At 52.9% G+C, this 12,553-nt stretch overlaps 2 protein-coding genes across 3 annotated transcripts in view; one reads left to right on the forward strand and one right to left on the reverse strand.

The window, feature by feature from the left end:
- Positions 1-439: 439 nt before the first annotated feature.
- BAG5 (BAG cochaperone 5) lies at positions 440-3,011 on the reverse strand. 2 transcript variants are annotated; one of them, XM_060181156.1, is made up of 2 exons: positions 2,899-3,011; positions 440-2,032 (listed from the first exon to the last, which is right to left on the reverse strand). In XM_060181156.1, exon 2 carries the CDS (start codon positions 2,002-2,004, stop codon positions 661-663), a length of 1,344 nt encoding a protein of 447 aa, XP_060037139.1. In that variant the 5' UTR covers positions 2,005-2,032; positions 2,899-3,011; the 3' UTR covers positions 440-660. The 2 variants fall into 2 exon arrangements, with proteins under 2 accessions (XP_060037139.1, XP_007518410.2); XM_007518348.3 differs by lacking the exon at positions 2,899-3,011 and adding an exon at positions 2,604-2,730.
- Positions 3,012-3,059: 48 nt separating this feature from the next.
- Positions 3,060-12,553, forward strand: part of LOC103109307 (kinesin light chain 1) — a 67,666-nt gene continuing 58,172 nt past the window's right edge. The window contains exons 1-2 of the mRNA XM_007518353.3: positions 3,060-3,275; positions 11,229-11,426. Coding sequence (XP_007518415.2) covers positions 3,165-3,275; positions 11,229-11,426 — 309 coding nt within the window. The 5' untranslated portion in view covers positions 3,060-3,164. The remainder of the gene's footprint in view (positions 3,276-11,228; positions 11,427-12,553) is intronic.

The raw sequence follows: 12,553 nt of genomic DNA on the forward strand, positions 1-12,553 counted from the left end.
TTTGTCTTTTGTTATTTTTCTCATAATTTCCTTATGTATACCACACACACACAAAGGCATTTCCCTTTCAGTGCAGAGCATGGAGAAAATACACCGTTTCTCAAAGAGTTTATGAAAAAACAAATAAAAAATCCCCACTCTACTAGTGGGGTGGGACCAACTAGGCTTTTGACATTAGAAAATCCTTCTGCTTTACTTATTGTAATAAAACATCATTTATTGCCCCTCATCTGTACTTTCTATTGAATCACAAGTGTCTCTGTTACTCATAATTGTTCTAAACTCACGGAAGGCCCTATTTCTAGAGTCTGAAATAGCTGCCATCTAAATGCTTACACAACCATTTAAAAATGACCAGAGCTGCCCCTTGTCTATTTTCTGCTTTTAAAAAAAAACACCCAGAAGTAAGATAATAAAACCACACCACAACAGATAACAATCCAATTGGAAAAGTTAATGTGCTGTAATGATATTTGTTTTGCAACATCAAAAGCAGCAGATACTGAATATAATTTGCTTCAATCATAAATACTGAGATTGAAATATGCGTGTATATATCACATTTAGACTCAGTGAACTGGAAGCTCTCTATAAATACATACAAGTATATATAAAGTGCAAAATGAGAAACATCAGCTGTGGCAGCTGCCGGTGCTCACTTTAGTACTCCCACTCGTCAGACTTCATGTCAAGATAGCTGAGAATGTTCTGGGCGAGCCTGACGGCCTGCTTCCGGGCAGCCTTGCACTTCTCCTCTCCCTGCGGGTCCACTGCATCCAGGGCCAGCAGCTGCTTGGTGAGCAGCTCTTCCAGCCGGATGTAGTTCTTGTCAGTCCGATTCCCGTCGAAGGAAAGAACTTCTCCCTGGATCTCCGACAGGTTGCCCAGGACATTCCAGACGGCCTTATGGGAGGGGTGCTCCTCCGAGACGAACAGCTTCCTCTTCTCCAGGGCCTCCTTCAAGTCGACGTAGGTGATGAGTGTCTGCACTTCGATCACTGCCCTTCTCCTGGCCTCCCGGATGCAGGGGTTCTTCTCCACGCTGACCTCATCCAGCTGCCCGATCAGGCCCTGCAGCTCCGTCTTGGAGCTCAGGTACAACTCAGGGGGGTTCTGGGCTTGGAGCAGCTCGTTCTTGATCTCTCTCATCCTCTTGAGGACCTTCTCGATTTTGAGGATGGACTGGTTCTGCCCCAGGTCGAATGCGTGCGTGGTGTCTGCTTCTTCCTCTAAGTCCAGGTATTTCAGCAGCTGGTTGATGTCTTCCACCACCTCCCTGCGGTAGTTCCGGATCTCTGTCCGGCCACATACATCCAGGGCGTCCAGGTCCGCGATCAGCCCCGAGAGCACGCAGGATAAGTGCCTGCAGGTCTCGCTCTGCTCCACACCCATCAGCAGGGCGATCAGGGTGCCCCGGGCCCTGTTCACCTCACACATCACAGAGTTGATCTTGGCCACTGAAGGGTGGGCGTCTTCAGAGAGCGGCAGGGAGGGCTGCTTTTTCACACAGTTCTCGATGATCTCTTGCACCACACAGATCTTGGTCAGTGTGTGGTAGCGGGCTTTTCGCAGAGAGACCTTCCCTCCAGTCTTAACGTGTGTCAGCCTCAGGATAATGTCCTGGATGCCTTCCTCAAACTCGTCAGTCACGCAGTTGCCCCCGCTGTAGAAGGGCACGATCTTCTCTTTGACCAGGGCCTGGGCCTCCTTGAAGATGTTCTGGATTTCGATCCGGTGCGGGTGGTTGGCATTCTGCTCCAGCTCTTTGAGCAGTCGCTCCGTCTCTTGGGCTGCCCTCTTCCGGGCCTGCTGAATATCTCCCTTTCCTTCCGTATCTACGGAATCTATTTCAAAGAGCTGTTTAGTCAGGATCCTCTCCAGTTTCTTATAATTCTTGTCGTCGGAGAGACCACTGAAACCCATCACTTGCTGCTCTATGCTTTTCACTTCCTTTTGGATCTCCTGAAGCCTAGTGATGGCAGGGTGTTGGTTTCCCATATCCATACTTCTGTTGTGTTCAGTTTCACAAACACTGCAAGGTGACAAGAATGAGAGTTTATTACACCGCAACGTCTCTTCAGATTCAGAATCGCTTAATAATCCACCCACACGTCTCATTCTAAGAGGACAGACTTCAGAGCCGGGCTTGTCATCATCACTGCCACTCAAAAGGCCTGAGCAGCGAGCCTCCTGAACGCACCCCGAACGCTGCGGTGGGCAAGTGGGGGGACTGGACTCTCAGATTTTCTGGGCCTTGAGTGAGTTGAGGGAAGGTCATGAACGTGACTCTGCCAGCTTGGAAACGGGGCCAGAATCCTGGGTCCGGGGTCTGTGTGGCAGCGGCAGGCGGGACGGGGTGAGACAGGCGGCTCCCCCCGCCGTGCGAAGGGCGACAGCGGCGCCCGGCCAGGCCTGGGGCCGAACCGCCCTGCCCACTTTCCAGAACCATCCGAGCAAAACCCACTCGGCCAGAGCTTCCCGCCGCCCCCGTCCCGCCCCCTCGTGCACGTCCACGGAGCCCATCCCGCAGAGGCGAGTCCCCGGCAGGCGGGTGCCCGGCCCTGGCCCGGCTGTGGCGTCCCGGGGTCCCCGCGCCCCGTTACCCCGGAGCTGGTGGGGGCGGGCCCGGTCTTGGCAGCCCGTCGGGGAGGAGGCCGGGTGGAAGGTCAGCCCTTCACGGGGTGCGGCGCCGCAGCTGGGCCCCCAGCGGCATCTCTCTCCCCTCTCCCCGCGGGTCCGAACGCGGCGGCCGGTGAAGGGGCCGGCGGGGCGGCGGCACTACTGGCCGCAGCGGCCGCTCCGGGGTCTGGCCGGCGCCGCGACGCCCCGCCTGACCTCACAATGGCCCGCGCGGGGGTCGGCGCCGCCCGGGGAGGCCCGCAGGGGCCCCGCGCTCACCTGTGCCGCCCGCGCCATGGCGCCCCGCGCTCCGCCGCCGTCCCCGCCCCGGGCCGAGCGGTCCCCGCCCGGAGACCGCGGTCCCGCGCCCCGCCCGCCGCACGCAGGGCAAGTGCGCGGTCGGCCGCGTCGCGCGTGCGCGGGGCCCGTGCGCCTGCCGTAAAGCGGCCCCGCGCCGTCGCGATGTGCCGCGTGCCCTGCGCTCCGCTTGGTGGCCTGCCGTAAAGTGGCCGTCGCGCGGCCCGGCGGTCCGGCGAGAGGCGGCTATGGCGTCCTGGAGACCCCCAGGGAGGGCGCTGCTCCGGCCTGTCGGCCGCGCCCTCTCCGCTCGCGGCTGTCGGCGGGCCCCCGAGCGCGGGGACGCGGCTTCCGGCCCGGTAAGCGGGGGCGGGCACCCACCTGGCAGCCGGCTGTGCCCGCCGAGGGCGCCGTCGGCGCGTTAGCTCCGCGTCCCGGGGGGCCTCTCGCCGGCTCGCTTTTCCTGCTCGGGGGCCGCGTGCTGGCCAGTCGGGGGCGCCGCGGAGCCGCGGGCCTTCCCCCCGGCGGGCGGGGGCGGGTGGTGGCGAGCAGAGGGGCGTCTGAGTCACCTCTCCTCGGGCCACTGGCCGACAGCCTGCGGCGCGGGGAGGCTGCCGAGAGCCTGGTGGGGCGGCCTGACGTCGTCGCCAGCCTCCGGCTCAGACCGGGGTCACCGGGGCAACCGCCCCCCGGGTTCCGGGCCTCAGCCCCCTGCACCGCGGCCCAGCCCGGGGGACTCTCAGCGGGACCCGAGGCGCCAGCACCGGCTCCCCCCGGCTGGAGAAGGACCCCCCCAGTTACCCCTGGCTGAAGGACCCCCCAGTGACCCCCTGGCTGGAGAAGGACCCCCCAGTTATCCCCTGGCTGGAGAAGGACCCCCCAGTGACCCCCTGGCTGGAGAAGGACCCCCAGTGACCCCTGGCTGGAGATGGACCCCCCAGTGACCCCTGGCTGAAGGACCCCCAGTGACCCCTGGCTGGAGAAGGACCCCCCAGTGACCCCCTGGCTGGAGAAGGACCCCCCAGTGACCCCTGGCTGGAGATGGACCCCCCAGTGACCCCTGGCTGAAGGACCCCCAGTGACCCCTGGCTGGAGAAGGACCCCCCAGTGACCCCCTGGCTGGAGAAGGACCTCCCAGTGACCCCCTGGCTGGAGAAGGACCCCCCAGTGACCCCCTGGCTGGAGATGGACCCCCCCAGTTACCCCCTGGCTGAAGGACCCCCCAGTGACCCCTGGCTGAAGGATCCCCCAGTTACCCCCTGGATGGAGAAGGACCCCCCCCAGTGACCCCTGGCTGAAGGACCCCCCCAGTTACCCCCTGGCTGGAGAAGGACCCCCAGTGACCCCTGGCTGGAGAAGGACCCCCCAGTGACCCCCTGGCTGGAGAAGGACCCCCCCAGTGACCCCCTGGCTGGAGATGGACCCCCCCAGTTACCCCCTGGTTGAAGGACCCCCCCAGTTACTCCCTGGCTGAAGGACCCCCCAGTGACCCCTGGCTGAAGGACCCCCAGTTACCCCCTGGCTGGAGAAGGACCCCCAGTGACCCCCTGGCTGGAGAAGGACACTCCCTCAGTTACCCCCTGGCTGAAGGACCCCCCCCCAGTGACCCCTGGCTGGAGAAGGACCCCCCAGTGACCCCCTGGCTGGAGATGGACCCCCCCAGTTACCCCCTGGTTGAAGGACCCCCCAGTTACTCCCTGGCTGAAGGACCCCCCAGTGACCCCTGGCTGAAGGACCCCCAGTTACCCCCTGGCTGGAGGGACCACCTCTCCCAGACCACACTGCTGTCGGGCAGCCCTTACCTGACCCTGTGCTGCCAGGCTGTGCCCTGACCCTCAGCTGAGGCCACTCTACCCCTGGTGGCCTAGTGATGGGAGCCACCTGCCAAGGGGTCGCTGGGAGGATGCTGAGCGGTGGAGCGGCTGCCCCAGAGTCAGGCCTTGCCTGGCTGGGCACTGTGAGCCTGCTGGGTTTTGGGGTGTAAGGGAGGCGGGTAGAACATGAAAGAACAGAGCTTCTCTGGGCAGTTTCTGCTTTCCTGTGTCAGGCATCCTATCTTTCTGTAATTAAGTTCCTGCAACACTGAGAGATTGTTGTCTAACAGGCTTTGATTTCTAAATGTTAGATCTTTAAAAGTAACAGGTTGTCCAAATAGGTCTTAGATCTTGGGTCTATGTATCTGGCTTGCCCTGCAAGTTAAGACCTGCATTTAGGGGCTTTTTAAATTCCCTTTTGTTGCCATTGTTGTAGTTGTTATTGTTGTTGTCATTGTTGGATAGGACAGAGAAATGGAGAGAAGAGGGGGAGACGGAGAGGGGGAGAGTAAGACAGACACCTGCAGACCTGCTTCACCGCCTGTGCGCTTAACCCGCTGCTCCACTGCCCGGCTCTCTCAGTTTTTCAATAGGAAAATATCAAGCTGAAGGGTTGGGTCCACTTCTTTCCAAATTCAACTTAAAAATATAGTTATTAGGAGTTGGGCGGTAGCGCAGAGGGTTAAGTGCACGTGGCACAAAGTGCAAGGATTGGCATAAGGATCCTGGTTTGAGGTCCCGGCTCCCCACCTGCAGGGGAGTCGCTTCCCAGGCGGTGAAGCAGGTCTGCAGGTGTCTGTCTTTCTCTCCCCTTCTCTGTCTCCCCTCCTCTCTCCATTTCTCTCTGTCCTATCCAACAGTAATGACATCAATAAAACAAGGGCAACAAAAGGGAATAAATAAATAAATATTTAAAAAGTCCTTTGGGAAAAAAACAGTTATTGGGCTGGCAAGATAGTTCACCTGGAAAAGGGTGTGTGGTTTGCCTGCACAAGAATTTGGTTGAAGCGCAGCCCCCAGCACAAGGGAAGCTTTGGTGCTGTAGTGTCTGTCCCTCTGTTCCTCTGGCTTTCTGTCTGTCTGAACAAGTCAGCCTGGACCAGTGAAGCCCATGCTATGACAAAAGAATAGCTCTTGAGCGTTCCTAAACTATTCTTACCTGCTGTTTATGTCATTAGTTCGCCTCAGTGCCTGCCACGCACAGTCATATGAAGACTTTAGAGAAGATCCAGGGCCGCCCGGAACCTGATGTGATTGCTGGCCTGGGGCTCAGCCCGTTCACCCTCCCAACCCTCCCCAAGCTTTACTGAGATTAATATCAGAATTTTTATTTTTTTTTAGAGACCAAAGCATCAATCTGTCATTTGTGATGCTTCACTTGTTTTGCCTTTTTGTTTTGTCTCTGTGGTGCCAGAGAGCGAGGGCAGAGCCTCTCATGTGCCAGGCATGTGCTCCATTGCCAAGCTGCCTTCCTGGCCTTACTGTCAGAATTTTTTTTTTTTTTAAGATTTTATTTATGAGAAAGGAGGAGAGAGAAAGAACCAGACATCACTCTAGCACACGTGCTGCCAGGGATTGAACTTGGGACCTCGTGCTTAAGATTCCAAAGCTTTACCACTGCACCACCTCCGGGACCACCAGAATTTATTTTTTCCGTGGTCCAGGAGGTGTCACAGTGGACAAAGTGTTGGACTCTTTTTTTTTTTTTTTTAATATTTATTTTATTTATTTATTCCCTTTTGTTGCCCTTGTTGTTTTTTATTGTTGTAGTTATTATTATTGTTGTCATTGTTGGATAGGACAGAGAGAAATGGAGAGAGGAGGGGAAGACAGAGAGGAGGAGAGAAAGATAGACACCTGCAGACCTGCTTCACCGCCTGTGAAGCGACTCCCCTGCAGGTGGGGAGCCGGGGTTCGAACCGGGATCCTTATGCCAGTCCTTGTGCTTTGCGCCACCTGCGCTTAACCCGCTGTGCTACAGCCCGACTCCCCAGAATTTTATTTTTTAACCTCTCTTTTCTTAAAGATTTTTTTCGTTTTAGTTATTTATTTTCCCTTTTTTGTTGCCCTTGTTTTTTTTATTGTTGTTGTAGTTGTTGTTATTGATGTCTTGTTATTGATGTTTTGGATATAAAGTATGTCACTTAGGGGCCAAGTAGTGGCGCACCTGGTTGAGCGCACATGTTACAGTGCACAAGGACCCAAGTTCAAGCCCTCCGGTTCCCAACTACAGGGGGAAAGCTTCATGAGTGGTGAAGGAGGGCTGCAGGTGTCTCTCTGTCTCCTTTCAATTTTTCTCTGTCTCTGTCCTATAATAAATAAATAATAGGGGGCCGGACGATAGCCCAGCGGGTTAAGCACACATGGCACAAAGCGCAAGTACAGGCATCAGGATCCCGGTTTGAGCCCCCCGGCTCTCCACCTGCAGGGGGGTTGCTTCACGGGTGGTGAAGCAGGTTTGCAAGTGTCTTTCTCTCCCCCTCTGTGTTCTCCGCCTCTCTTGATTTCTCTCTGTCCTATCCAACAACAATGACAGCAATAACAACAATAAGAAGAACAACAACAATGATAAACAATAAGAGCAACAAAAAGGGAAAAAAACAGCCTACAGGAGCAGTGGATTTGTAGTGTAGGCACCGAGCCCCAGCAATAACCCTGGAAGTACAAACATAAATAAATTAATTAATAATAAAAATATTTAATAATAAAAAAAATTAAAAAGATTTTTTAATATTTATTTTATTTATTCCCTTTTGTTGCCCTTGTTGTTTTACTGTTGTAGTTATTATTGATGTTGTTGTTGGATAGGACAGAGAGAAATGGAGAGAGGAGGGGAGACAGAGGGGGAGAGAAAGACAGACACCTGCAGACCTGCTTCACCGCCTGTGAAGCGACTCCCCTGCAGGTGGGGAGCCGGGGGCTTGAACCGGGAACCTTATGCTGGTCCTTGCACTTTGCTGTGCTACCGCCTGACTCCCTAAAAAATATTTTTAAAAGAAAGAAAGAAATATGGCCATCTGAAGCAGTGGATTCATTGTGCAGGCACCAAGCCCCAGCAATAACCCTGGTGACAAAAAAAAACAAAAACCCTTTTTTAAATTAATATTTATTTATTTTCCCTTTTGTTGTCCTTGTCTTTTATAAACATTCATTTATTTTCCCTTTTTTTGCCCTCGTTTTTCATTGTTGTAGTTGTTGTCGTCGTCGTTGGATAGGACAGAGAGAAATGGAGAGAGGAGGGGAAGACAGAGAGGGGGAGAGAAAGACAGACACCTGCAGACCTGCTTCACCGCCTGTGAAGCGGCTCCCCTGCAGGTGGGGAGCCGGGGGCTCAAACCGGGATCCTTATGCCGGTCCTTGTGCTTTTGCACCACCTGTGCTCAACCCGCTGCGCTACCGCGTGACTCCCAAACCAAACCCTTTTCCAGCTTCCCTTGCCATGTGTTTCTCCTGCCCCTGACAGCTGCAGTCTAGTACCTTAGCCCCATGCAGAGGGGAGGTGCTTTCTTTTCTCTTAGCTTTACTTACTTATCTGCTTGACAGAGACAGCCAGAGAGTGTAAAAGAGACCATAGTCCACAGTATCAAAGCTTCCTCCAGTGCTGTGAAGGCTGAGTGCAAGCCTGGGTCCTGTACAAAATCAGCTATTTTGTTTTCTTTTCTTTTCCTTTTTCCTTTTATCTTTCTTTTTAACCAGAGCACTGCTCAGCTCTGGCTTCTGGTGGTGCAGGAGACTAAACCCAGGACTTTGCAGCCTCAGTCAGACATGACAGTCTCTTTGCATAACCTTTATGTTGTCTCCCCACCCTCTTTTTTTCCCTTTCCTTTTCCCCCACTTTATTGCAGGGTTAATGGTTTACAGTGCAGCTGTTGACGCACTGGACACATTTTCTAGAGGTGCTTGGTGCTGGCGTGTCCTGTTGGGCCTTGTGCTCCTGGTGGAAGCCCCGCCTGGACCTTTGCCTGGCTGTGCTGCTGTGCTGACTGCTCTGGCATCTCACACCCTGGGGGTGGGGTCTCCGAGGACAGGTTTCTGGGTGCCTTCAGGAGCACCAGGGCTACCGGGTAGTCGGAAACACTTGTTCTTTTGCCCTTGGCTTCCTCAGCGGCTGCCAGGGAGACCCACACTAAACCCTGGCTTGTAGCAGGGGGACCCCAGTGGGCGTGTGTTGGGAGACCTCTGTGGTGAAGCAGAAGGCTGGCAGGCCAAGTATGGCCTGCAGAGCTGGGCCAGGAGGAGCCTGGCGTGGGGCTGCCCAGCCTGGCCGCCTGCAGTTATAGGAAAGGTTCTGGCCACACCAGAGGTTTGGCTCCCTGCAGACGCTGTAATGACAGTTGGTCTGACAAGTAAGAGCACGCGAGACGGAGGGGAAGAGCTGGGGGCTGCCTCTGCCGGAAGCAGATCTCAGGAAGCCCAGCATTATGTGTTCACACTGTAAGAACCCCAAATTACTGTAATTAGCTATCTTCAAAGGCATTTTTCCTTCTTCAGCAGAACTTCTTTCTCTTCCAAGCCCTGCTCCGCCCACCTCCCTTTTAAATAGCAGTTTTGGGGGAGCAGACGGAGTATCTCTTCCTGGGGAGACAGGAACTACCCTGCCAAAGTCACTCTGAATGCAGTTATGCAGGTGAAGGCAGAGAGACGAGGGCCGTCCATTCAGCCCCTCCAAGGGCGGCTCATTGCATGTTGGGACGGCTCCCTCACAGGGCACCTATGAGAGGAAAGAAACTGGTGAAGTATGTCACCACTCGCGGAGGGGGGCTCCTGTCCCAGGTGCTGACATCTGCCTGGAAGGAGGGGCGCCGTCCTGTGCTCTGAGGGGTGGTTACAGCCTCTTGTCTGATTGCCTTTAGCGGCTAAGAATAGCCAAGTGCCCCAGCTATGAAGGCTTTGGGGGACTTAAAGAAAGTGATTGTTGTTTTTAGAGTTGGAGAGAATGTAAAGATGGGTATTTTATGGTCTCACTGTGTCTTTTTTTGAGTCTTTTTTCAGAAATGTACTTATTAATGAACTATATTTATTTGATAGGACAGAGAAGCTTGAGAGGAGAGGAGCTAGGGAGAGAGAATGAGAGATACCTGAAGCTCTGCTTCACTGCTCATTGAGCTTTGGGCATAAACATCTTTTTGCATGAGCTTTATGCTGTCCCTTTCCCACTGGAATTTTTTTTTTTAATATTTATTTATTTTCCCTTTTGTTGTCCTTTTTTTTTATTGCTGTTGTAGTTATTATTGTTGATGTCGTCATTGTTGGATAGGACAAAGAAATGGAGAGAGGAGGGGAAGACGGGGAGAGAAAGACAGACACCTGCAGACCTGCTTCACCGCCTGTGAATCGACTCCCCTGCAGGTGGGGAGCCAGGGGCTCGAACCCGGATCCTTACGCCGGTCCTTGCGCTTTGTGCCATGTGCGTTTAACCTGCTGTGCTACTGCCCGACTCCTCCCACTAGAATTTCTGAATGTTCATTTTGACAGTAGTTCATAAATGATCACCATATCTAGTTGGACGTAGCTGTGCCTTTGCCAGACAGTTCATGTCAATTGGACCTTTGGCCAGTGAAGCAGATTCTCATGCAGAAGCTGAGAAGAGATTTTAGGGAAGCCTGGGGGGTGGGCTGGAGCCAGGCTTGAACATCCTGCCTTTCCTTTTTTTTCCCTCCTCCAGGGTCATTGCTGGGGCTTGGATCCTAAGCTACGAATCCACTGCTCCTGGAGGCTATTTTTTTCCCTTTTGTTGCCCTCGTTGTTTATCGTTGTTACTGTTGTTATTGTTGTCGTTACTGGATAGGACAGAGAGAAATGGAGAGAGGAGGGGAGACAGGGGGAGAGAAAGACACCTGCAGACCTGCTTCACCGCCCGTGAAGCAAGCCCCCTGCAGGTGAGGAGCTGGGGGCTCGAACCGGGATCCTTATGCTGGTCCTTGAGCTTTGCTCCACGTGCGCTTATCCCGCTGTGCTACCACCTGGCCCCGTCTTTCCGTTTCATAGTGATTTGTGAGCTTTTTAGCATAGCACTGCTCAGTTCCAGCATATGCAGCCCAGAGACCAAGCCTGGGACTGCAGGCAGGCAGCCCTGTGTTCTTCTGTGCTTCTCGCCAGCCAGGGTGTTAGTCATTCTAAAGTACAGGCTGAGGAAACAGTGCAGTGGTTCTGTCGTAGACTTCTGGGTCAGCGATCCAGCTCCAGTCCCCGACGCCACCATAAGCCAGAGCTGAGCAGTTCTGTGGTTTTAAACAGTCATTGGGGACCGGCTGGTGGTGCTCTGGGTTAAGCACACATAGTAAAAACAGTCACTGTACCACAGCCGTTGAACATGCTTCGCAGCTACTGACCAGTGTTACTAACACTTAACTGTGGTTGCTTCAATTTGGATGTCCCTTGATACGCAGTCTTAACGTGAGGAAGGTAATGAGGGGCTTTAATAAATCTAGACTGTTCACTTTATAATCTTAGAGATTTGTATGATTGCTGGCTAACCCTCTGTATCTCTTTATAAAGGTCTCAAGATTCTGTCCCCCGAGAAAATCTTGCCATGACTGGATAGGCCCTCCAGATAAGTATTCAAACCTCCGTCCAGTTCACTTTTATATTCCTGAAAATGAGTCACCACTGGAACAAAAGCTAAGACAGTTGAGACAAGAAACACAAGAATGGAACCAACGGTTCTGGGAGAACCAAAATTTGACTTTTAGTAAGGTGAGTAGACAGATTCTCCCTCAGAATGAGCAGTAACACAGCGGGCCACTGGAGGGTGCTAAGTGCTCAGTTTCTGCTCTGCCTCGTGCAGATACATGGAGTGTATATGTGTCATCTGTTCTGTTCTGTTCTGTTCTTTTTTTTGTTCCAACCAGGCTCACCACTGGGGCTTGGTGCCTCTACTATAATTACACCATACGCAGTGTCTTCTTCTTTTATTATTTTTTTTAAAGATTTGTTTAAGAGAGAGAGAGGATGAGAGAGAGAGAACCAGAGGATCACTCAGGGACCTGTCATGCTGGCGGTCAAACTCAGGACTTCATGCTTAAGAATCCATACTTTCTCTATTGCACCAGCTCTTAGGCTGATGAGGCTCCAAAGTCCCAGGTTCAATCCCCTGCACCACCATAAGCCAGAACTGAGCAGTGCTCTGGTAAAATAAATAAATATTTAAAAAAAATGTTCACCTCTATTATCTTACAGTCTTACAAATCAATGTTAAATTATTAATAAAAAAGAAACACACAAAAAATTTTTTAAAAAAAGAAACAAATGGGGAGTTGGGCGGTAGCGCAGCATGTTACACGCAGGTGGCGCAAAGCACAGGGACCAGCATAAGGATCCCGGTTCCATCCCCGGCTCCCCACCTGCAGGGGAGTCGCTTCATAGGCAGTGAAGCAGGTCTGCAGGTGTCTGTCTTTCTCTCCCCTTTTCTGTCTCCCCCTCCTCTCTCCATTTCTCTCTGTCCTATCCAACAACAACAACAATAACTACAACAATTGAGCCCCACACCTACGGACATCTAATCTTTGACAAAGGGGCCCAGACTATTACATGGGGAAAGCAGAGTCTCTTCAACAAATGGTGTTGGAAACAATGGGTTGAAACATGCAGAAGAATGAAACTGAACCACTGTATTTCACCAAATACAAAAGTAAATTCCAAGTGGATCAAGGACTTGGATGTTAGACCATAAACTATCAGATACTTAGAAGAAAATATTGGCAGAACTCTTTTCCATATAAATTTTAAAGACATCTTCAATGAAACGAATCCAATTACAAAGAAGACTAAGGCAAGTATAAACCTGTGGGACTACATCAAATTAAAAAGCTTCTTTACAGCAA

This window comes from Erinaceus europaeus, chromosome 22 (assembly GCF_950295315.1).
Source record: "Erinaceus europaeus chromosome 22, mEriEur2.1, whole genome shotgun sequence".
Lineage (NCBI taxonomy): Eukaryota > Metazoa > Chordata > Mammalia > Eulipotyphla > Erinaceidae > Erinaceus > Erinaceus europaeus.